General features: G+C 37.4%; 2 protein-coding genes across 4 annotated transcripts in view; both read left to right on the top strand.

Annotated features, from left to right (window-relative positions):
* The first annotated feature begins 5,424 nt into the window (after window positions 1–5,424).
* Window positions 5,425–12,517, top strand: LOC122058668 (trihelix transcription factor GT-2-like). 2 transcript variants are annotated; one of them, XM_042621320.1, is made up of 3 exons: window positions 5,425–6,522; window positions 10,951–11,174; window positions 11,283–12,517. In XM_042621320.1, the coding sequence occupies exons 1-3, from the start codon at window positions 6,038–6,040 to the stop codon at window positions 12,008–12,010; spliced, it is 1,437 nt and encodes a 478-aa protein (XP_042477254.1). In that variant the 5' UTR covers window positions 5,425–6,037; the 3' UTR covers window positions 12,011–12,517. The 2 variants fall into 2 exon arrangements, with proteins under 2 accessions (XP_042477254.1, XP_042477253.1); XM_042621319.1 differs by having other exon boundaries at window positions 5,427–6,522; window positions 10,951–12,517.
* Window positions 12,518–17,270: 4,753 nt separating this feature from the next.
* Window positions 17,271–25,942, top strand: part of LOC122059598 (NAD-dependent protein deacetylase SRT1) — a 33,833-nt gene continuing 25,161 nt past the window's right edge. For both annotated transcript variants that reach the window (XM_042622482.1, XM_042622481.1), the window contains exons 1-7: window positions 17,271–17,549; window positions 21,499–21,528; window positions 21,647–21,739; window positions 21,991–22,110; window positions 22,450–22,550; window positions 22,727–22,835; window positions 24,944–25,023. In XM_042622482.1, coding sequence (XP_042478416.1) covers window positions 17,451–17,549; window positions 21,499–21,528; window positions 21,647–21,739; window positions 21,991–22,110; window positions 22,450–22,550; window positions 22,727–22,835; window positions 24,944–25,023 — 632 coding nt within the window. In that variant the 5' untranslated portion in view covers window positions 17,271–17,450. The remainder of the gene's footprint in view (window positions 17,550–21,498; window positions 21,529–21,646; window positions 21,740–21,990; window positions 22,111–22,449; window positions 22,551–22,726; window positions 22,836–24,943; window positions 25,024–25,942) is intronic.

Below are 25,942 nucleotides of genomic sequence, written 5' to 3'. Positions count from 1 at the left end.
TCAATCCCTTATTATTATTTTTTAAATCTAAACCGGCCGTTTGTTTCCACTCAAAATTGGGAGAGTGCAAAGTAATGTCTAACATACTAGATACAAGGAAGGTATTTAATTGAATTAGTTTCTAAAATTTGATGTGTGACTAACCTAGATCATTTCTTCTCTATCTAATGGTCAGAATATATCATCTCTCTATGTTGTAGAATATATATGCCTTTCGACATTTGAGAAAATAATAAACTTCTAAAAAATAACATACCTTTGTGACAAAAATAAGTTTCTTTAATATATATATATATATATATTTTTATCATTTTCTTTCTTATGTTCTTTTAGTTCGACGTAAATAATAAGCACATTTATACATATAGGGTAGAATCCTCCATGGATGTCAAAAGTATGAATGTTGTTTTCAAACTTTTTGTATTGCATTTTAGTAAAATATTTTCTTCTTTTCCAATTCTTGTACAATATATAATTTATGTTAGTTTTCGTAAAATATTTTATGGTAAAAATAAACACTAGTCAAATGGCAAAACAAGGAATTGAAAATTTTAGAGCCCATAACAACTACTAACCGAGGCTAGTGAAGTATTGCTTAGCTACCAAGATGTTTCAAGTTTGAGACTTCTTGTTCCTCATATAGTCTAAGATAATAGGATCCTCTCACCCTCACCACCGCCCATAAAAAAAAAAATTTAGGGATGACCAAAAGGGTGCAAAAGACTATTTCACACATGATTGTTGGTAAAATTTTCCAGTATCACTCTTCTCCTTGACAATATTAGGTGAGCCTAAATCATTGAGTGGGAAAACTTTTCGCATAATTCTAATGTATGTCCCTATTCCAATAAACTAAACAAGGTTGAATAAACAAAGGTTATGGAATTGGTTTGGGATCTTTACCAACCAAACACAAGATATTAGAAAAATGGATTTAGATCTTCTCCAACAGAGAGGTTTGGCTGGAGAGAGGCTAGCCACGGTTTTTGGTCTCTCTCTCTCACCTGATTTTCGTTTCCTATTTTCTCTTCCTTGTTTTCTCTTTCATGTTTCTCTTTCTCTCTCACGTTTTTTGTTTCTCTCTCTCCTCACTAGTCCCTCTCCAATTGAGGGCGACTGCAGAGAATCTGAATCCTAGAAAAGTAGCCCATCGATAACAAAATATTCCAAAACAACATAAAGGAATTCCTACTTACCAAATGAAATAAAAATAAATCAAGGACCCATAGACAATATTTCTTTTGTCGGACTTGGTCAAAGTAGGACATGGTTCTTACTTCGTGTGTGAAACCCTTTTGTATATATTTTTTTGGGAAAAAGTTGGGTATGCCGCCCATATCAAGTATGCTAGCATCCATTGTGTTTATCTCTCTCTTCCCTTTTACTAAAATGACATTCATATCTTTCCTGAATGATACTCCATCATATGATCATATTGGTACTATCCGCTAGCATACTTGATATCAATGGCATACCTATCATTCTCCCTTTTTATTTATTGCCATATAGGCAAAGATCTTTTAGCATTTTGACTTTGAGATGGATGGGAGATCTATTCAATGCGTTTAATATCGTACCATGAATGGCTAATCTGAATCCCCTTAATGGCATCTTGTCTCAAAATTATTAGTATCTTCCATGCTCTCCACAAGGTTGTGGTTCTCTTGGGCTCCCATTTTGGCTCCTTTGTGGATCCCCTGTATGACTCCTAATGGGCCCTTTCACCGAAAAAAGGAAAAATCATTGGCCTCCTCTATCATAGAAATGAGCACAAGATCAACGACAAGACTAATCTTTAAATATTAAACAATTTAAATTGTTAGTTTGTTGGACATGTATAAATTTTATTTGGAAATAGAATTTTTTAGTTGAGAGCAAGGATTTTAAATTCATAATTGGAATCGAATTATTCCTTTCCTAAAATTGGTTCTTAAAACCCTAGAATTGGCAATTACACATTGGAAGAAGCTATCCATCTCATTCAAGCACCGAACCTTTGATATAGGTGTCCCAATAAGGGGGATATTCATAAATAAAAGAAAGATCAAAATCAAACTAAGATCCTACCCCATCAGATGGTTGTATAAGGAAAATGTAGATTTAAAAGCCCAATGATTCGATCCTTCTAGAATCGAACTACTCAATAACATTAGGAATCAAAATCGATTATAGTCGATTCTAATCCAAATCAGCCAATTACCAATCCGATTCTAATTTATGAAACAATGGTTGAGAGAGAGATGCTACTTTCAATGTATTAACCACTCACATGGCATATCCAATAGGACTAATCCAAATTCATCTATAAACCAATATGAACTTAGATAACTTCTAAATTAATTTCCTATGCCTCCACTCTCTATCTTTATTATCGCTAGGAATTGGCTATTGGGAGGACCACACAATTAGTGAAGCATGACTTTGAACTTAACTGGACGAAAATGAAGTTGACATATTTTAAATATCAAATGGAAGATTAAACAAAATTTTCAATGCTAAAAGCTAAGGAAATGACTCAACATTAATGTGATAATTTTTTTTCAACCATTTATACCAGACATTGAGAAAATCAGAAACTATCATTTGCAAGACATTTGGAGTTATTCCTTTAGACCTCTTTTATTCATAAATACCCACTAGTGATAATGCAAGAAAATGGATGCTTCTCACCTCTACATCAACTAGTCCCTCTCCTTCTCTAACTTTCCCTTCTTTTCACAAGTAGTGATTTTCATAGTATTTTGGTCAAGCAATTCCATATATATATATATATATATATATGAATCTATGTATTATTATTATTAGTATCTACAGTTTCATAAGATGTGATAATATATAATTTTTATATATAAAATATTATATAATTATGGTTTATAGAGAATGGATGATATAAATATTGGGTATTTATTTAAAAATGAGTTTGAAAATTGACACATGACCAATAAAGAGCAATCCCCCAATATCTAACAATCAGAATTGTTGTATCATACTTCCATGTGGCAAAAATAGATGGCCCACATAGAAAACTCTTCATGTGGGCCAGCCTAAAAAAAAAGGAAAATCCATAATTAATTATTATTTATCAAATTACCAACTAGATCTTCCATTGAACGAAATTGCACAAATAAATATGAGTATTGCAAAATCTTTCATAAAATCAGTTTTTATTACATTTTTTACTCTCAGACCTTACTTGTGAATTGCAACAGATACAAATCCGATCCAAGTTTTAAAACCATGCCTCCACCCCACGATTGGACACCAAAGAGATCATAGGATTTGAAGACCAAGATCCTTTTGTTATTTCAAAAATACCCAATTATTTTGCTCTTTCATAGATGAGAATTATGGAAAGTCAAGATTTTTTTTTTCATGCACGAAGTGAATTTGGCAATTGTGGGGTGTGGGAAGTGCCCTGTCACTTTTCAATGTACCATAGAGAAGTGAATTGTTCTGAGGTGTTTTGTTCTTTTAAGTTATATTTGAAAAGGGTACAGATTGGGGGCTTCCCTATCCCCTCATCGGTCCTGCTCCAATGTTAAGGTGGTTTCTATCCCCAAAGATGCTTGGAAGATTTTATGGAATTTAAAGGTCCCTCGAAAGTGAATCCTTTCTTGTGGAAGGCTTGCTTGGGTGCTATTGGTGTGATGATCAACCTTAAACACAAGCGAGTAGTGTCATTTGATTTATGTCTTGGATGTGGGCAAACGCCTGAATTAGTGGAACATGCCCTCCTCTACTGTCCTTTGGTTCAACAAACATGGTTTGCATCTCTAGATTCTATGAGATTAAGTATTGACCAAAACCTGCCTTTCTTTGCTTGGATTATTAAGCAGGGCACAAATTTTAGGAATTACTAAAGGGGGGCAACAACATTTTTTAACTACTCATATTATTATTGTTCAGGAGATAAGGAAGATGAGAAATGCTAGTCTTTTTTTTTTTTTGATACTCAGGGTGTCCGGATCTTTGGCACGACTAGTCCCTGGGGTTACTGTGATACTACTTACATAGGACCAGGTCAGTCCGAGATGGAAACTCATGTGCACTGGCCCCAAGAAATTAGGTGCAACGGCGAAGGTTTGATCACGGGACCTCACTTCCTGAGGCAGAGTATCGTGTCCCCTCCAAGCCACCTGCGCTAATCCCTTGGGGTTTATTTCTAACCGAGGTGTCCGAACCAGCTTACGTGCACCTCGACTAATCCTTGGGAAGATTAGCGCAGCAACTCATCACCACAATCTCCACTTAAATCATAGATGCATAGATGATAAATCGAACTAGAGACCGTACGCTTATCCACACAATCCCCAATTCGCCCTAACCATCAAAGGCAACCCACGGATGGGGAGATGCTAGAGTCTTCAACATCACTAATCCCTCTTTCATAATTTAACTAGATGTTGTTTATAGGAATGTGGATGAAACTCTCTCCTTGATCCGAGAGTTTGCTCCTTGCAAAGAGCATTCAAAGTAGTCCTTGAATTACGCTTCATCTCTGATGGCCCCTCCAAATGACTCTTTCACCATCTTTACTAATGCATCTATCTCCTCCTATCCCATAGCTATGGGGATTGCTTGTCTCATTCTGGATCAGAGGTGATGCCTTCAGTTGATGCTTCTAACCACCTTGTAGTGATGCCTGTCATTGTAGGTGAGGCAATCGTAGCTCGTTTGGCCCTCGCTTTTGCTAAAAGGGTATTCTATAATACCCAACTTTATTTTGGATAATTTACTTGAGGAAAAGGGTTTCTTATGACGGCCAAAGTGTAGTTTTGCACCAATGAGGAGAGAGATAGATGAATCGTCCAATAAGAGAGTTCATTTATTTAGGGGAGAGGGTGTGGCATCCATAGGTGGGATGTGAGAGGGCGTGCTTAAAATTTTTGCACATTGGTGTTGCGTGCTTCCTATTTTGTTCAGTTTGATTAAAAAAAATGAAAAAATGAAGGTTGTCAGGCTTAGTGGAACCTATGCCTAGAGAAGGGCAAAATGTTTACTTCTCCTCTTATGAAATGAAAAAACCCACCCTTGAAGAATGCCTCTCGTGTGTGCTCTCATTGGCCCCTTTATTGGTTCAGGGGCCACACAGCACAGCATTCAATCCCCCTCCCATCAAAAATTGAAGGAAAAGGTTCTATAGGTTGTTGGTTAGGAAACACAAGCACTTTTGTGTCTGGCTCTCTCTTCTTTGCATAAAATGACCTCACTGCCCTCCAATGTATGTTACTATTTTGCTGGTGCACTTCTCTTCTTCCTTTTATTCAAAAAAATCACATTTTTCCACAAATAAAATGGGCAATTTGGTGAATTGAAATCCATTATTGAATGATCCTTAGTGGAAACATAGCACATTGCCTGATTGAATAGCCCTTTACCTTACACTAAAACACATGAGCGTCCAAATTTACGACCCCACCCCTTATGAAATAAAAAATTATGTTTATGTATATGCCCTAGAGTGCTCTCACTGTTTAGCATATTGATGCTTGGCTACACCATCGCTTGTCCAATCCTAAATGGGAAAAAGAAGCCTAAAAGGCAACTCTAGGCAACATGGCTTTTACATCTAGACCCTCGAAGAGGTGAAATAACTGTGTTACCCCAACAAAAATATTATCCTTCAACTATTAATGCTTCCTTATATCCTCTCATTGGTCCGGGCTACTACAGAGCCTTGGAAACACTTTCCCATCTTAGATTTCCCTAAAACTTGTTCAACTGCCTTTGCCATTTAGTAATTCAACAACCACGAGTGAATGAAAAGAAAAAAGGAAAAAAAGAAAAAAAAAATCCACGTGTAACATGCGCAGCAGCCCATTTAAAATAAAATTAAAGAACCCTAGCCTTACCCAATTTTCATCCGTCTCTCTTAACCTTCTGGTAGTTGCGGCAAGATCATGTCTCAGTAATTTCAGCTTCAGCCTCTAAATTTTAACCAGTTCACCCATCCTTAACCATGACTTCGATCCCCTCCTTTTGATTTTTTTACCTTACCGCTTGTCTGACCTCTGCAACTAATCTCCGGCGATCGGAAATGACAGACACAAGCTTCCCCGACCCTGTCACACCATTTCCCGATGCCGGAGAACTACTTTACGGTCATCGGACTGCCCTCTACTCTTTCCCTGAAATGGAATTACCATCTCAGTCGCCGCTTCAGAAGCTCCGTCCGATCAGAGGAGGCAACAGGAGAGATTCTTCAATGGAATATACGGATTTTCCATCTGGAAGCCTTACTCACTGTAACGGGACGGCCGTTGCGACCTTGTCTGAGATAGAGTTTCAGCCTCAGCTACCACCACAGAAACTCAATTTAGTTACGGGGAGCGATGCTTATCCGCTAGGGGGTTGCGATTTATTGATGAGTACAGATGAAGTAGAGTTGCAGGAACAAGAGGGTGACGCTGGAAAGAGATGGCCGGAGGCGGAGATACTAGCGTTGATGGAAATCCGGTCCGAGATGGATTCTGAGTTTAGGGATGAAAACCCCAAGGAGCCTCTATGGGAAATTGTATCCAGGTAAGGTTTTCTTCTTCTTAACCATTGTGATTACTAGTTTCTCATTTTAGTATAAAGAACCCCCCCCCCCTCTCTCTCTCTCTCTCTGAAAAACTCTCCAAGTCTAACTCAGTATTCCCACCTGGAAGGGTGAAGTGGTAATTCTGACAGTGTAGATATTAGGAGATGGTGAAGGTTGTTTTGACATGTGGATGGATGATGTGGCAATTTTGACAGTATGGATATTAGGAGATGTTGAAGATTGTTTTGCCATGTGGACTGGTGAGGTGGCAATTTTGACAGTGGATATCAGGAGATGGTCAGGATTGGCCATAAATTTATTTATTTATTTATTATTTATTTAATTATAATTTCAAATTCATATCCAATTGCATACCCTCCCTTGTATTGGTATATATTCCCTTGCATTTTTTGTGGTTCATTTTATTTTTTCATGGGAAAAACTTTTCATAATAATGTTGGAAACCACAATTGGAAAGCAATGTTGGTGATGACTCTTAATCTGTTAATGAGGTTAATGAAAGGTGGTAGCATAGTGACAAGTGACAACACAATCATATATACCACGTAGCAAGCCGCCTAATCACTTACATTTGGTGCATAAGTGGGTACTTCCGTCCACTATTTACCTATAAAATTTCAGTGCAATAGAAATTTTTGTGTGGAGAAAAAGAGGGTTAAATATGTCGTCGTTCATTCTAAAAGACATGGGATAGTCTAGTGTAAGTGGGCCATGTTGCCATCCTATCGAGTTGGGCCAGTTAGTGACACATGGCTAATCCAAGTTAAAACCTGCCAACGTAATTTTTCCACATCATCCACCAAATGACACAATTGGGTGGGAAATTATGTCAATCATGTCACATGAACAATACCATTGTGCCATCTTCTTGTCTAATTTTGACTATAAAATATCTTTTCTGATAGTTCTGCTTTAAATTCTTGAAGAATGGGTGGCGCAACAGCTGTTGGGCCAAACTTGGCACCACCTAGTTTGAGCTATGTGGCAGATAATTTAGCTATTTTTAACTGTTGAGGTCAGTAGAGGACCTTTCCCCTAAAACCCAGATTAACCACGTGTCAAATTTTGTTGGTCTAGCTCAATCATATGGCCAAGTTGTATTGGGATTGCAGATTCTCTTTGACTAAGTCAATAAAAGATGGCCACATAAGGATCATGTACAGCAGCACTCCGTCTTGTTCCCTCATTTTTCGCAGTTAACAACAAAGCATCTGGACTCCAAAAGAATCCAAATGATTGGGAGAAACCATATTTGTATGGTTGTGTAGAACATTAGGACAATGATGGAGCATAGAGGTGCATAGAGGATTTGTATGGACCAGCTGGGATGGTGGAAGAAGCTTATGAGATTTTCACGGACATCTTGACGGAGCTCAAGTCTATTATATTAAATAACTTCATTGGTATCTGTAGAAACCAGAGTCAGGTTCTCGTAGATGCAAGCTTAAGCCAGATTGTACTTGTGAAGCCCAGCCTTGGATCAAACATCTGGTCTTGTTGCCATTGTTATGCTGTTATTGGTCATTGGAATGATGCAGCCAACCTGAGAGTAACCATGAGGAAGGACTTGAAGGTTCCACGATGCAGTTGGGTTCAAGTTCGGTGGTACTGCATAAGAGCAACTAGAAGGGGGATGTAATGTCTTTAACTTGTTTAAGGAGGTGGAAGCTGGAAAGAGCACCTTTTGTTGTGAAAATTAGAACACAGTTTTTTTTTTTTTTTTTGGGGGGGGGTGGTGGTGGTAAAAATACTGCCAGAGTAAAGATTCTTTTGGTAATGCCTGGCATTTTCACGTTTGTTGGAACTTGGGTATGGGGGAAATCAGATTATAATCAGGTGGATTTTTTGGTGAATCCACCTGTGAATGTCTGTTAACTATGAAAGTGAGTGTGCAAGACATAAATAACATACACGGTTCTTACTTGTTCCCTTTTATGACGTCGGTCATAGATGATCTGGACTCATTGTATTGGATAATCCTTGTGTATTTTCGACAATCAATATGCTCAGTTTTTATATTTGACTTTTTAAACCACGTATGGATCTTATTTTTCTCCATATATTGATCTGAAATTGAGCTGAAATTTTATAGGTAAATAAGGGATGGTGTTGCCTAAATATGCATCAAATCTGAGTGCTAGGCTTTGCTGGGTAGCACATATGAGTAGGACATTGTGACAAACTCTATGCAACAGACTTTGCACTACCACCTTCTCAAATTCTTAGGCACTTGATAAGGATGGTATAAATAAGAAAAGAGGCAAAGGCCTGAGATTGAATCTTGCATTCAACCCCCAGCCAAACACAATGTTCCCCTTCGCATGGTGCTGGGGGGTGGGTGGGGAGAAGTAAAACCTACAAAATGGGAGGGAGCCTAATGCAAATCGAGGTTGAACCGGGTTGACCTTTTGGGCAATCTTGATCAAGATGAACCGGGTCCGATTGGACTTGTGGGATTAGTAGGATCTTTTAGGATTTACTTAACTTAGGAAATATTGAGTTATTTTAATTGAGAAGATATGTGTTGAATGGGGTAATGACCATTATTACAACAATATGTAATCTTTTATTTTGGGTTATTTTGGGGATAACTATTAGACAAGTAGAATTTCCCAATTTTAGTCGTATTATGTTCTATCTTGTTAGTCTAAGATTTTATGAAGTAATTATAAGTTTCTATTTCAGTTTTAGATTTTAATTAGGCAAGTTTTAATTTCAGTTTATTGTATAAAGGCATGTAACCCAAGTTATTGGGCAGATTTTGAGAGTGAATTGAATTAAATGTTTTGGTGCCAGGTATGGTGCAAGATTAGGTTGTGTGACCTCCTTTCCCTCCCCCCCCCCCTTGTGCGATATCTTCTCTTCCTCCCCTGCAACTCTGAGTTCTCTCAGGGAATTCTTCCCTTCCCCTACCGGCCCTCCATCAAGACCCTTTAGAAAAGGACTCTTGTGAGCTGCTCAATTCAATTCAAAATTTATATCTTTGCATACTGGTTTGAGATGCTTCGTTATTTATCACCATTATTATCATTGTCATCTATTATTATCACCTTGATTTCTGAAACAATTGGAAATCGAACTAAACATGTTTATTTTTTTTGTTTTAACAGTTAGTTTTTTGCACGGTTCAATTCCCAATGCTGCAATTTCCATTAATGGCATTGAACTGCCTTAAAATATTTTATGGCTTTGCTTATTATATCTATCTAAGCTATTTTTCATGGACTCCATTTCTTTTATATCAAAAACAGCTCGAGAAGGAATGAATTTTTGGTTTTCTTACATCACAAGATTTTGATTATAAAGACTGAGCCATTGTAATGAGATGGGCGGTATTTTGAAGGACTGTCAGATTGGAAACCCTACCTTTCGTGCCATCTATCTTTTTTGGCAAATGGTTAATGGTTTTTCGGCGATACTTCAGATCTGACTATTGGGCAATGATATTGACAACTGCTCCACCTGAACAATTGGACAGAGTCCATTTTAAAAAATCTGATTGTAGAAAATTTCTTCGTTTAAGTTTCCATTGCATGTTCATTCATTTAGCTGGATTACCAATGTAAGATACCAGTAAAAAGATGACTAATTGCTGCATTGACTTTGATTTATCGTACATTCAATTATTTCTTAATTTTTATTGCTTTGGTAGTAATCTGTTTAGTTACTTCTAGTGATCGGATGGTTTAGCTTGTTTGGGACATTGGAGGCTTTTGCAACTCAATTAAAGAGATCCATATGAATATTATGTTCCATTGTAACCTAGACTGCCAGTTCAAGGGTGGGTTAGGATTTATTGTTTATAAGTGACTTTGAACACTGGCTGATTTGTTGATATTTCTCATGTCCTTATGGGCTTTTTTTCTTCTTTTTTCTTAAATGTTATGAGATAGGGGCATTACACTTTTTCCTGGTTGTCTTGCATATTTCTTCTTTTCCCCCACATCTTCTGTCAAATCTATGATTTGTCCCACCAAAAGAAGAGCACTTTATGGAAGCCATACATTCATAGTCCATTCAGGCGCTTTCATTGAACACTGGCTGATTTGTTGATATTTCTCATGTCCTTATGGGCTTTTTTTCTTCTTTTTTCTTAGATGTTATGAGATAGGGGCATTACACTTTTTCCTGGTTGTCTTGCATATTTCTTCTTTTCCCCCACATCTTCTGTCAAATCTATGATTTGTCCCACCAAAAGAAGAGCACTTTATGGAAGCCATACATTCATAGTCCATTCAGGCGCTTTCATTGGATATATATGATCATTGCAATTTATCAGATGATTATCTTTTCCTACTTGAAACTGATTTACTGTCATACATTTTTATTACCTCTTCCCCACCCTCTCCTCACAACCCCGCTTTTGCTGGAGTTTCCTTAATTGTTCTTGACTGTGAACCAATCAGGAAGCTTGGGAGACTGGGATACCACAGAGATTCTGAGAAATGCAAAGAGAAATTTGAAAGCATTTACAAGTATTACAAGAGAACCAAAGAAAGACAAGTGGGCAGTCAAGCTAGTAATGCTTGCAAGTACTTAAATGAACTTGGAGCTCTGCATTATCCAGACAACAACAACAACAACAACCCAATAGCTGAAACTGCATTACTGGATAAGACTAGAAACCAAGGTTTGTACCCTGTCGAGGTCCCATCCCAAATGGTCAGACTTGGAACCGACTCAATTGATTTTTCCGCTGATTTCAGCTCTTGTTCTTCTTCTGACGATTCAACATCAGACGACATCTCAGAACCAAAAAATCGGAAAAGGAAAAGAAAAACAAGGAAGAAGTTACAGCATTTCTTAGAAAGTCAATTGAAAAAAGTGCTTAAGAAGCAAGAGCAGATGCACAAGCAGTTGATAGAGATAATGGAGAAGAGGGAGAAAGATTGGATCGTCAGAGAAGAAGCATGGAGGCAGCAGGAGATGGAGAGGATGAAAAGGGATAAGGAAATGAGGGCGCAAGAGACTTCTCGCAACATTGCCCTGATTTCCTTTATACAAAAGATCTTGGGTAAGGAATCCTACATCCCTCAATCCCCAGAAACCTTGTACCTGGAAGAAGAAAATCAGAACGAAGAATGTGACAAGAAAGATAACAAGTTTGATCCAAACGGCAGGCGATGGCCAAAATCTGAGGTACAGGCACTAATCACCCTCAGAGCCTCAATGGACTTTAAGTTTCGGAGTACTGGCCCAAAAGCTTCTGCATGGGAAGAGGTATCTCTCGCAATGGCATCTATGGGTTACGGTCGAAGTGCAACAAAGTGTAAAGAGAAGTGGGAAAATATTAACAAGTACTTCAAGAGAACAATGGAGAGCGGCAAGAAACGACCAGAAAATGCGAGGACTTGCCCATACTTTTATGAATTGGATACCTTGTACAAAAATGGACTCATTAATCCAGGAAATGCCCCTGCAATTATAAAAAATGAAAACGGGGACAGCAAGGAGGGGAAACAGTGAATACTTCGACACCCTGTTCTAATTCTTTCTCTACATCAGAGACCGTGAAGAATCTAGTGGATGTTCGATTTCATATGCACCAACATGACTTGTCTTAGTGGTATCGATTGATCAGTTATCCACAAGAATGAATTGTTTCTGTTCTCTTACTTATACCTTGGATGGTTTAATAGGAACTTGAAGTTCAATTCGATAATCCAGCCTGACTTGTCTAATGGTAACCATTGATCAATTCTATGATTTTTCTGTGGATCTCATTACCCTTTTCAGTCAACATTTGATCATGATATCTTCAGCACCATGAGAGAATTACTTCTCCTGTTATTTGTCTACTTCAGTTGGAACAAAATTAACAAATATTTGTTGTGGTGCCAGAAAGGTTCGAACCACCAAAGCAAACAGGTTGTTATGTTTTTGTTTTTTTCACAAACACATAAGATTATGACTTGTATGTAGAGCAAATATAAGAATCGAATCAAGAAATTTACTGTTGTGCTGCTGCTGCTACTGACCCTTCACAATTTTCATTTCAATTTCCAAATGTAACTGTTTGTTTTGGTTTCCTACAAAAGGATAATATTGAATTCTTCTACTTTTCTCCCCTGACCATGGCTTCACTTGAAATAAATCATTTGCCAGTGATTTCTCTGGATAAATTCACCTTTCTGCTCCCTCCCTTCCTCCTTACTTTAGACTCTGAAAGCTCATATTTATATGCTATTTAGGAAAAGGTTCTCTGAGATGCCGGGATGCATAGAGGAGCACATCAATGAGGTATGATGGAATGGAATGGTTTTGTACATAATAAGACGACAAGGTCATTTCTTGTGAGGAGAGAGAGAGAGAGAGAGAGAGAGAGAGAGAGAGAGAGAGAGAGAAGGTGTTTACGTACCATTTCCTGGTAGCTTGGAGAATCTTTTCACATAATAATATCATTAAGGGCTCTAATGCAAAATAGAACATGACAGATGCTGTCAACCCTTACATGGGCTAGAATTTAGAAGTTAAGAAAAGGAACATAACGTTGAGAAGGAATTGAAGTAGTATTTTTAAATGTGCAATTTTGTTCTAGATTTACAAGTGTGATTGAGCTAGGTTAGGGCTTTCTTCCCTTTTCAAACTTTTCATCTCTATGAATGATTTAGGCTGCGTTTGGTTGCAAGGGAAATGGAAAAGGGAAGGGAAGGGAAGGAATTTTTTTTCCCCTTTTAAGTGGTTTGGTTGCAACAAAAGTGAAGTGAAATTACTGTTTCTTGCAACTTCCATGGCATAATCTCAGATCGAAACTCGATGAACATTTAATCACAATTATCAATCATAATTTCATCATTCCACGATAGGCGTGGAGGCAAATTTAAATCAGGAATTTCAGGTGTCGATCTCATAGCTCCACCCGATGATGATGAATCTCTCGTGCTTCTTGTTTCTGTAGCTTCTTCTTCTCCTTGATCTCCACCTTTACCACAACAGCCCAATCAACATTGGATCCCGGTAAGACGAATTGGGTCTTTTGCGAGACCTCTGCATCGATGATCTTCTTCTTGGGTTCTGCGCTCAAGGCGGAGCGTTTCTTTCTTGGTGTTTGATCATCGACAATTATTAACCTGGGTAGCTTCTTAGCTTCGAGCCTAGATGGATTTTTCTCAGACAATAATTCATGGAGGCAGAGCTCTACAACATCAAGTAATCCATTGAATTTCTTCTAGGAGCCCTCAAATTTGACACTCCGAATTGTAGTTTATCTTCGTTTCTTCACGTTTGCTAGGTTTTTAGCTTAATTATGAAGAAAAGAAATTTAAAATAAAGAAATCCATAAAACATAGCTGGGAGACGAAGGGATTTGAGAAATGAGAGAGCTTTGGAGAGATCGTTGTGAGAGAATTGAAAGAGGTTGTGAGTTGCAATTGAGAGATTCTGTTCTTGATTTTGTTCCTTATGGAGTCTTCTTAGATGACTAACAACTTCCTCTTTTGTTGCCTTTGAAATTCAATTTCGTTTGAAGCACATCTGTTGCTTGTGGCTCTGAATGAAGAGAGAGAGATTGTCTAAGATCAGAGTTGCAAGCAGGGTGAGAGAGAGAGAGAGATCGTCTGCCATGAGCGGGGTGAGAGTCATGAGCAAGGGAAGAGAGATTGTAAGAGTAGGGTTTTATTTTTTCTTCCTATTTTGGTGGGGAAATAAAAATGGAAATTTGATTGTATAAGTGAAATTGTTTTTACATGTAAAATATATTTTCCTTGCAATCAAACATCTAAAATTTATTTCCCCTGGAAAAAAATTTCCACTTTACATCATAAATTTGCATTCCCCTTACAACCAAACGAAGCCTTAGGTATTTGAAAGAAAAGAAAAATTAATATTTAGGCTATGTTTGGTTGCAAGGGGAATTAAAGATAAGTGAAATGAAATTTTTATACTAAAAAGAGAGATGCATGTAATCATTACCCCATGTGACCATGTTATTAATTTTAAATTATTCTACATTTGGTTTTAAAATTGCACTTTACTTTGCATCCAAAACTCTTTGCTATAATATGTAAAATAAAAATTGCATGTAAAATGTATTATTGCTAATTATGGCTAAGAAATTAAGTAGTTTATACATTCACATTAGATCAAATGGGGTAATGATTATACACATTTCTTTTTTAGTATGAAAGTTTAACTTCCCGTCCATTTAAATTCCCCTTGCAACCTAACGGAGCCTTAGGGATTGAGAAAAGGGCTAATGCCCGTTTGCTAACTAGTTGATTAAATGAAAGTGTTCTTTGGGGGCTGTCTTCACCTTTTTGCACCAACATTATCTATAATGAAACGAGAGTTTGGACAATTTCTACCTTTAGTCATTTTCTTCATTGGTCTCTCTTTCTCTTTTTTTATTCTAAATGAGAAAAAAGGGAGTGGTCTCTGAGCAAGCGAAATAGAGGACTGCATCAATGAGGTGAATCAAAATGGTATCATATAATGGAAGACAGCGAGATCATTTTATATCAGGAAGAGAGAGAGAGGTGCTCAAATAATCTTTTCTAAAAAGGAAAAAAAAATGAGACAATTTCTTTTCACCTATGGCTAAGGAAGAATTCATTTGTCGATGGTTTGGTTGTCTTGGACTAGCAGGGAAAACATTATTGACTTCGTATAATAAGAGGCAGAGTAATAATGACCTTAAATGGGTGTACTTTTCCTTCGTCCACCGTGAAGAAAACTTTTTCCTTGCATAAATAATTTAATAAAAATAGTAAATTTCTATAATAGGGCCCATTATTGCAAGTCCGAAATTTTATGAGATAATTCTCTGCGGAAAGATTTTATGTGATCTACCGTACATACTACCACTTTACGTCTAAACAAACAAAATCATTTAAAAATTAAGTATTCAAGGTAGGAAATTGTCGAAGGAAGAAAAAAAAAATGCATAAATACCACCAAAATTTTGACTTACAATCAAACATAGGAAATTTATGTTGGTTTCATTCCACTTGTGCCTATTTTCATTCACCCATTTTTATTTATTCACTTGTTTCATTAATTGAAGGGATTCTTTCATGGGAGGGGGGGAGGTTTGGTCATTTTGATTGAGCATTTATGTCCATCAGATGCCCATACATTTGTCAAGGATTTCGATCCTATTGCATTGGCCTTTGGGATCGGAATAATGATTAGCATAGACAATTGAGGGCATTCATATTTCATAGTTAAAGGTGAATTTTTTGGATTTATGAAAGATGAATCACTACATATATATTTGCCAAGGATGTTTTCACTGATCAACCTTAATAAGCCATTGGTCAATCTATATTGTTGCATCAAGTAGAATCCTTTCATCCAAGAAATATGGCATTAGCCCTTTTTCCATTCCCCAATTTTCTCTTTTCTTGCTTCCTAGAAAAGTTTCTTTCTTGCAGGTGCCTAAACCATTCAAGGAGATGAAAGGGATGAGAAAAAGCCCCAAGGACCAGTTCAATCACACTCGTAAATCTAGAACAAAATTGCATACCTAAAAATGCAACTTTTTTCTGGATGCAAGGTTCAAGGGGGCCCACAAGAGGCCATACAAGACTGATAAAGCAACTTCAATTCCCTTGTAGTGTTAGGCTCTTGAATAAAAAAAAAAGTGTGGAGGCGCTGTTTACCATAAAATGGATTAAATTGGGATCATCCGGGCATTTATATCAATGAATTCTCCTATTTATTAAACGTAAAAGCCCTTTTACCCAAAAAGAAAAAAAAAGGGGGAAATACCCTTATGATCCTTTTCTAACTTCTGACCCAAGCAAGGTTGATATTTGACAGCAATGCCCTTATGATCTCTTCTCACATGGAATGAAGGTTTTTCTTTCTTTCTTCTTTTTTTGGTTAGACACATGGAATGAGTTTGTTGCTCTTCTATATATGTGTGAGATCACTCCATCGTACCTCATTGATGTGTTTTTTTTATATTGTTTACTTAAAGAATCCTCTTCAATCATAAATGAACTTTACATTTTTATAGGGAAAAAGTTCCTTTGAGCCGTTGGTTAAGGATATGCTAGCACCTTTGTGTCTATCTCTTTTTTCTTCATATATGATACAATCTTCCCACACCTCATTGGTGTGCACCTCTATGCCCATGCTCGGAGAACCCTCTCCCATATTGTGGTCAATCGAGGATTGGTGAAGATTAACACTTCACTTGATATAGAGGAATGTAGACTTTCCCCTCTATGATAAGATTCAATATGAATCAAGGTTTAAAAATTCACAATTGGAACTCGGATTAAAATCATTCAGAATCTAGAAGGAATCGATAAGAATTAGCCCAAATATACGCCCCAACCATAGTTCTTAGATTGGGATCAACTTTCAATCAATCCAATTGATCAGATCCCAGTTTTTGAAACCTATGCGTGAATGAAGTTTTTTTATTTTTTAAAAAGTTTGGTATGTAAAATTGCAATTCTATAATTTACTCATTTATATGTAAACAATGATGAGTCCATATCAGGTCCTCATACAAGAACCTTTTTTGTATGGTGTCTGATGCACACTTGGAATCTACTAAATCTCTCTCTTCTTACAATAGGCTGGGAGATTAAGTGGATTACAAGTGTCGATCAGACACTATACGAGTATCAAAAAATGATAACCCCATTTAATGTATTTTCATTTTTCTTAAAAAAAAAAAAAAGGTAAGCCAAGGGCATAATGGGAACAATGGCATGGGCACATGAAGAGTCTCCAATTTTCTAAGTTTAAATTTGGAGGCTATGGGTGGGCATTGGTGTCTATTGGAACAAGTATATACTTTTTCGTCATGTTTGGGTTGGGAACTGGGAAGCTGTTTTCTATTGGAGTCGTTGGGAGGTAATACAGGCGTACAGTATTTCATGTCTTAAAGTTCACAGACCCATTTGGAAGAGCTCCTGGGAAGGGAGAAGGAAGAATTATTCGAAAACCCATAATGTCACTGGGTTATGCGGAGAAACTTTCTTACAAAGAAGATGTTGGCACAGTTGGAATGTCCGAGCATTTCGACCCACCTAATGTTTTACAAGAAAAAGTGGGTTCTTTGATTCTCTTCCTTATTGGGTTTTGTGATTTTGTTTTAATGGGGCTTTGTGACTTTGTTTCTTAATGGTTTTGTTGTATTGGGTTCATAGTTTCTGCTACAGTTGATCCCTAATCTTCCGATACTTCATAGAGCATGCAAATTACTTGGAGGGGGTACTTACATCTAGGAATGTATGATGAATGTTGCTTTATAATGAGTTTGGTGCGCTAAAGTTCTTCTATTTTTTATACTGTAAATTTTTTGTTCGTTGTGTAGTATGGATTCTTATGTTTTGGTTTAAATTGGTTTAAAGCTTGGAGTTCTTATTTTATTTTTGGCCGTTGAAGATGAGAGCTGTAGCAATTATTTATTCGATGATTTATCATCCCTTTATTTATTTTTTAAGAAGCAGCGTTCTTAAAATAGTTACTGTGATTCTAATGCTAATTAATGGAGAAATAGAACTATGCCCAAAATAAGCAGTGGCATGATTGAAAAATGATAAAGAATTTCTAACTTACTTTCTATCTTTTGATTCCCCTAACAATGCCCTATGTACTTGGGATATAATTTTGCAGCTAATTAATGTTGTAGGAATAAAGCTTTGCATCCAGTAATTTGTAGCCTAGTAAGGCTTTGCACCCAGTAATTTGTAATTAGGTTAGTAAGTTATATGGGATTTCTTAACAGAGGATGTTGGATTGGTTAGTAAAGGGTCTTGTTTGATATATGGAGATTAGAGGATGTCATCTATTTGCTCCATTGAGATTGCATGGTTGATTATGTACTTCCCATAGTTTCTTTTAGGTCAGGAACTGGAAAGGAACAACTTTGTGCGGCTTCCTTTCTACTCTTGAGTCCTGGTTGTGGTTATTTTGCTGTGTTCATGGAACTAAATATTGGTCGAAACATGCAGTTTTGGCCAACATATCTTGGTTCCAACAGGTACTAAGATGAAACCTAAGGTTGATACTATTTTGTACCAGGGTTCGACCATATTTAGATAGTTTCGGTAGTTTTGACATGGTTCGACCAGTTTCGACTGAAACATGGTCCATCTAGCCACTTAAAGTACCATATCTCCATAACGAGAGCTATTGGTATCGTAGATTTCAACTCTTTAGAGAGGACTTTGACAGAAAAAAAAAAAATCATTTTTGGCTCAAATCATTTAATGTATCACCACCTTTTTTTTTTTCATATGCATTCAACACTTTTACAAGTCATTGGATATAGAAGGTAAACATTTGCCCCCCAAATCTAGTTTTTGGAAGAATTAGTATGCAGACATCGGGTCTTCATCATATCAATAGGGAATGGCTCAATGAGTTGGCTATAAAGGTGTGTGAGATCCATCTAAGGAATGGGTCCACTCCTCTTCGTAATCATCTCCACAAGGTTGAGGCTCAAATGGACGTCCGCCAGGTTTGTGAGTGAACTCTACCCCTAGTGCTCCAAGTCTTAGAGGGTAGAGTTCTCTCATTGACCCGGTGTCCAGTGAGCCTCAGCGTGGCAGAGATGATGACAAAGAGTAGTGGTTGCGTTCCTTGGATGGCACTCACACACCTTCCCCAACTCAAGGCCATGATTATGATGATGGTGGTGGTGGAGATGGTGTTGATAATGCTGGTGGTAGTGGTGGTTATGATGATGGTGATAGATTAGCAGCCTTACGCGAGGAGGACCAAATAATGCAAGATCCGGAGCCAGCTGTAGAGCTCGTCATATTCACAGGGGAGACTCTGTTTGATCATGCCACACAAAATGAGGATCATGATTCACATATTGGGAGAGGTACGCTCGAAGTTCACGGAAGTAGTTTAGATTTGAGGAGGAGGTAGCAGGGATGGGAATGGATGTATCGAGCTTGTTTGGCACATTGGAAGCCATGAGTTTGGGTGAGAGTAGAGGACATTGGCGTGCACCATCCCTCATAGGGGTGAGCCCCAATCTAGCACATCATATTGATAGTGGCTTCGAGAGGTCGGTTCAACTGCTGGGTATGGTGGATATGGTGGTGGACCATCCTTTGAGAGCATCCATTTGGCATTTGGAGGGTAGGGTGGCTATGGTGGATCTTCTAGTTCATTCCCCGCACTGAGTATGGAGTGGGTCATCTATCATCGACAACATCTTCAAGTATCTGAGCCAACAATTTGTGCCGGCTCCACCCAGTTTCTGTCTCAGTGAGCCATTCCTTGGGTTGGTATTCCTCTGATATGTTGATGATGGGTCGTATAGGTTAGCAATAATGGACTATCAAAACAATTTGGCCCAAAACGTGTCATGGTATACATATGTGGTGCATTCTGAGGAGTGGCTACAATTTATTCAGTCACACACAACTCATGGAATGTACTCACCAAGAAATTTCATGTGGAATTGAGTGTTGTGTATTGTATGCTTGTATTTCCTTAACCTAATGTATAATTTGATTATTTTAATTGCATATTTACATTTCCAATAGCTAAATTATATGTATTCAGTGTTTATAGTAGGCTAGTGTACAACAACATTCGGCATAAACTATCAAGCTTGGGTCCAAACCACAAGTACCATTTTGGGGTTTTTTTTTTTTTTTTTTTTAGTGAAAACAAATTCATGGAATATGTGTAAAATGTTAAAAATAGGCAGCACACAAAAAGTTTGGGTTAAAAAACCATTTTCTGCGCCTTGAAAGCTAGGTTTTGAGTTTGGCCCAGAAAAATACTAGGTTTCGGTATATGGCTGAAACCGGCCTTGAAACCAAGATTCAAATTCTTGGTGGCTGTGTCACATAAACTTCACCATTATTGAAGGGGTTTTTATATTGTTCATCTTTTGGTGGGCAGTGACTTCTTATGTCTTATTCTTCTGGGGTTAAACTTTCTATGCCATAGCTATTACATATATATCGAAGAATGTGTGATCTAAGATTACAGCGATGGGTATTTTTCTGTTTTACGTAATCTTCACTGTTGTTGAATGATTTTTAATTCATTTTTTGGTTGGCAGTGACTTCTTATTCCTTTTTTTTATTTTAGGTTAAACTTTCAATGGAAATTGTAGCTATTAAATACATATGAAAGACTGTGTTATCTCAAAGTTCTAGCTATTCAGCTTAGGTGATCTCCAGTTAAGATGCATAGGGCTATAAGACTAGCTTGATTTTGTTCTCTTCTTGTGAGTTGGTGAGCACTGTGGTTGTATCATATTTAGTTTCAAATTTGGCATCTGAAACTGATGGCTTTGGTTACATGGTCTTCACTTGAGATGCATGGGTCCCAACTTTGATCGTTGTAGAAAAGGCAGTATTAGACTTGCATGATTTATTGTGTCTCTTTTGTGAGTTGATGCATAATGTGGTGCTAGTGTTACCATTTGTCAGCACAGCTTAGCAGAAAAAGGAAGCAGATATTTGTAGTGCTTTTCTTAGATAATTTTTATTTGTTGGTTTATTTATTTTTGTGTTCGTGGCGTGTGACATTGATTTGAGTTGGAGCTAGTACCGTCTTCCTACAGTTGTGGGTGATCGATCATCCACAATGCTACTTTTTCCCGAGGTGTGGATAAGCAAATTCTTGGGGTTTTGATTTTGTAATCAAATTCTTATGCTTCCCTTAGTTGCAGTTGGGTTTTGGTCCCGCAATGGACCGTCCTGATGGCCCTGTGGTGATTCCAACTAACAAAATCTCTCACATTCAGAACTCAGTGAGAAAGAGTTTCCTATGACACAATACGCCTTTATAAAAGAGATAATTTTAATCTCCGACTTAGTGATCATGATTACAACAGATACATTTTTCTATTCCTTTTCTGTGCCCTATTTCTGTTTATGTTTCTTTGTATTGGCAGTCTCTAAGGGTGAAGGCTTCTTATATTTGTTAGATGGAGATCCTAAGAAATTTATATGGCCTCTTTTCTTATTTTGCTAATCCAAGTGATTTTTTTTTTTTTTTTTTTTTTGGTCAAATGACAGATTGAAGAGTTAGCTATGATGATAAAAAAGGTTAGAGTTTTCAGGACTCCAGTTTTTTTTTATCTACAACTGAAATATCTTTTAATGCTGTGCATTTTTCAGTCTATTCCACTTAAGTTCTTCTGGTTGTCGCTCTTTATATTTGCAGAGTAAGCATCTAGTTGTGTTTACAGGAGCAGGAATATCGACTTCTTGTGGTATTCCTGATTTCCGAGGTCCCAAGGGAGTTTGGACGCTTCAGGTGAGAACCATGAACTTTATTGAACCTCTATCATAAACAGGCGCCCAAGTATTAGGTGTATCAGTACATCAATTTATACTTGACATGCTTGTGAAAATATGTCTTGGTGCAGTTGTTTCTTTTGATGTGATTTGATGTTACTACTAAAACTACTGCTACTACTATTAATCACAATATATTATTATTTTTGCTTTACTACAGCTAACTACAATAATTGTATTTGTTTATTTATTAAATTTGTGGAGTTGCAGCGTGAAGGCAAAGGTGTGCCTGAAGCAACACTACCATATCACCGTGCAGTTCCAAGTTTGACTCACATGGCATTGGTAGAGCTAGAGAAGGCTGGTATCCTGAAGTTTGTTATAAGCCAGGTATGTTCCCAATTTTACATATGGATATTTTCTACTCTTCATCTTTTATTTATTGTTTATCTACTGAATAAATATATGAAACTAAAAGTACTTCCTTTTTGCCGAATAAAAGAGAAAGTGTGGAATTAATCCTTTCTGGCATTCATTCCTTGCTATTATATCATCTGAAGCTATAGTTCTTTGACAATGAAACTCATATTTGATGTTTGTATAACTCCGTACCTTAAAAAATGGAGAAGACGGGATGTTTTCATGGCATTAGCACCATTGTTGGGGAAGTTAATTACTTAAGACCTTCTCAAATATCTGATTTGATTTTCTATAAACTTATGTTTCCAGAATGTTGATAGCCTCCATCTTCGATCTGGAATTCCGAGGGAGAAACTTTCTGAATTACATGGGAATTCCTTCAGGGAACTTTGCCCTTCTTGTGGAGTAGAGTAAGACTTGATCATTCAACTGTAATTTACATTCTCATTATAGTTTGCAGTTGTCTCCTGATATTTTTAAGGCCATACTTGATGTGTTTTGACTCAGAAACATGGTTTTAATGTCTTATGCAATGCATTTAGTTTGCAAATACTCTTTGTTAAAAATCTATTGAACACAATTCAAGGTATTTGCGCGATTTTGAGGTGGAGACTATTGGAATGAAGGAGACATCCAGACGTTGTTCTGATGAAAAATGTGGAGCAAAACTCAAGGACACAGTTCTTGATTGGGAGGTAACTTATCTTGACTGATTGCAATGCAGTTGGATAATGAGTGTCCAGAATTGTAGATTTGTTTATAAATCATTTTGCTAAGGTCTTGAACAATCGTTTTCAACCTTAGACAAGCTGGAAACCAGCACAAAGACTTCTAATTATTGGTGATTATAATGACTTGGCTTTCCTAAAATAACTATCAACTCCTTTACACATTGAGGAGAACTAACAAAGCAAAGCTTGAAATCAACTCATTAATTTATCCTTTTACATATTCTAATTATGACTCATTTGGTTCACATCTGAGTTGCTCCTATGGCTGACTAATTATAGGACTAGGTGATGCAGGGGAGAAGTTCTAAACTTACTCCTGCAAGAAGAATAACCACGCCTTTAGTGGACACAGTTCCTGAAAGGAGCCTTTGGGTACTAAGTCCATCCCAGCTCGTGGGCCTAAGCTAGTTTTTTTTGTTTTAGTTCTTTTTCTTTTAAGTTGTTCTATTTAAGATTGATTCCTTTATTTTTCGTGCAAGGCTTTCTTTTGAGGTTTCCTTTTAGTTTGTGTTTCCTACTTGAATTGTTGTTGTGGGTAGACAGTTACCTACATTGGTATGGAGTTTTTCAATTATTAAAAAACACAGCTTGTAAGGGCTTGGTCATGATTTATGTTGTTGAATGGATTTTGGCTTAGTGCCTTTGCTGCTGAGAGTGTCAGTGTGATGTGAGAGACAGTGAGAAGCTCTATACGATTGGAGAGAATCTGATCCAGGCCTATTATTGATCTGTGACTACATTAATCAAAGTTTTTGGATCAGCGAATCTTCCGCATGTTATTCCTGGGTTTCACTTTTTCCATGTCATTGTCATGAATCATGAATGGATCCATGCTGGTATTCCAAATTTCCAATGGATGGACATTTGTCTACTTGCGTTTCTTTAAAATTTTAATTCCAGTTTTACATGCTAAGGAACTTGGTGGGGGTGTGGATTTTGATTGAAAACTGTCTTTTTTTTTTTTTTCTTTTGGCAGATTTATATCCTTTCCTTGATTCCCATGTATAGTCCCCTGCCTATTGATGTATACGTTTAGGGGCTTTATTTGATATCAAGATCATTCAGAAGATATCTCAACCAAGCAAACTCCGCTCCTGTTGCCACCATGGCTCTACACTCTGCTTTTGTGCTTGATCTGGAAACCTTTTTGCTTTTTGCTGTTCCATTGTTTCAGGTTCTTCCCACAAACAACATAGAACCCTGTAGCTGCTCATCTGTCATTTGGCAAGAAGCCCAATCTGCTTCTGGGTAGGATGATAGGGCCCTATGGAGTAAAGGGGATTTGATCATAGGAGTCAATAGTATGAACGGAGGAAACAATTTCCTCTTCTTTGAAGATTTATCCTTTCCATTTATGAATTGACGGGGCTGTTTTTTCCCCCCCTGAATAACTTGAACTCCCTCCGGATGTAATCATGTAAACCCCCAAGATCTTTCATTAGGGTTTGATGCTCCTCAATGGAGATCCCCAATATAATAGCTTGCTTGTGGAACCCATTGATGTATTATTGTTTTTCTTGGCCCTTTCCCTGGCGCACTATCATTGAATCCACTTGTCCTCATTACCAATGGGATAGAATTCCTTGGTAGCTAGAGTTTCAACTTCTTGAATTACAACCCAGAAATGTCATGGTTCTTCATATATGCATTCTATTAAGTTAGTGCATAAGTTTATGATTTTTTCAATCTACGGATCAGCCCTAATAGAGAAGGCTGGATTGGTCCTTCTTGATCCCAAATAAGTCAGCTTATGCAGTCAATATGAGCTGATACATAAATCCATATGGCATCCATAGGTGCAGTGATGTGGATTCATTTTATGACATGGGAACAAATATATTAGACTTCTACATGGAGGGCCTTGTCGTCCCAAAAAATTGAGTGGTTTGGGAAACTTGACCTAAAAAATATTTGCGGACTGGGAGGTCCCAAAAATTCGACAACTTCTTTCTACTGGTATCTTTGCTTTAGAATTATTTTTTGAAAAATTTTATTCTAATATCTGTTGTTAATGTTAAAGGCTATCAAGCTGTGTCTAAGTCAGCTGTCTCTTTCTCCTTTCTTTTCCCCAGGATGCGTTGCCACCTAAGGAAATGAATCCAGCAGAGAAGCATTGTAGGATGGCTGATGTTGTTTTGTGCTTAGGTACCAGGTAATTATATAGTTCAATTATTGAAGCGACTTTCATGTCATCCTGTTATTTTTCATTGTTTGCTCATTTGCTATGGCCTGAGGCTACATATGGTCCTGAACTCTCTGCTAGCCGGAGGTGAAATTTCTTGTATATGGTGTAACTTTGCTGCTTGATTGAGTTTAGAACTTTTAATCCCTGCATTTTTTGTCATTGTGTATTGAAATGGCTACTGAATAATGCGATTCTAGGTTCCAAAAACCCTATTTGTAATCTCTTTGGGCCCACCTGACCTCAAGTTTCTGATTGAGTGGCAGTGCAGTAAGCCTGTAATAATCAAAACTTAAAAGGACTATTTGGTAGTTAATAAGGAGGATACAAATGGGATGTATGGATAGACTGTAAATGAAATCAAGATATGGGATAGAGGGGGATAAAAGCAAGAGGGAGGGGTATTATTGTCAAGGTAGAGAATAAAATAAGAAACCAATATATTGGAAGGGGGGTTGAAAGAGTTGTTGTCTTCTACCTTCAGACATGAACCAGGAAACCAGCGGAACTCTCTTAATATTTGAAGCATAGAAGTCCTCCAAAAGAAGTCCAACCGAGCTGCAACTTCAAGGTATGAATTGCAACCCAGAAAACCCTACTAATATCAGACCCAAAAAAGAAATAGGTTTTAAATAATAAATGGCTGCTACCGATCTGGTGGAAGTTCTGAAACTTGAAGGAGAACTCCCGACTCAGATTGCCTTTTGACCTCACGCTGTAAACTCTGAATCACACTAGGGCAGTGACTGAAGATCCCGAATATGAGGGAGAACCGATGAGGGATGAGGGAGGTCGACCCACTTTGTGCGGCTATAACTGTCACTAGTTGCAGGGAATAGAAACAGAAGATTAAAGGAGGGAAGGAGGAGTAAAGGAGAGGTATGATGGG

The sequence above is a fragment of the Macadamia integrifolia genome, chromosome 13 (genome assembly GCF_013358625.1).
Source record: "Macadamia integrifolia cultivar HAES 741 chromosome 13, SCU_Mint_v3, whole genome shotgun sequence".
Taxonomy (NCBI): domain Eukaryota; kingdom Viridiplantae; phylum Streptophyta; class Magnoliopsida; order Proteales; family Proteaceae; genus Macadamia; species Macadamia integrifolia.
Note: the sequence above shows the minus strand (reverse complement) of the source record. Positions and strands in the feature narration are given on the sequence as shown.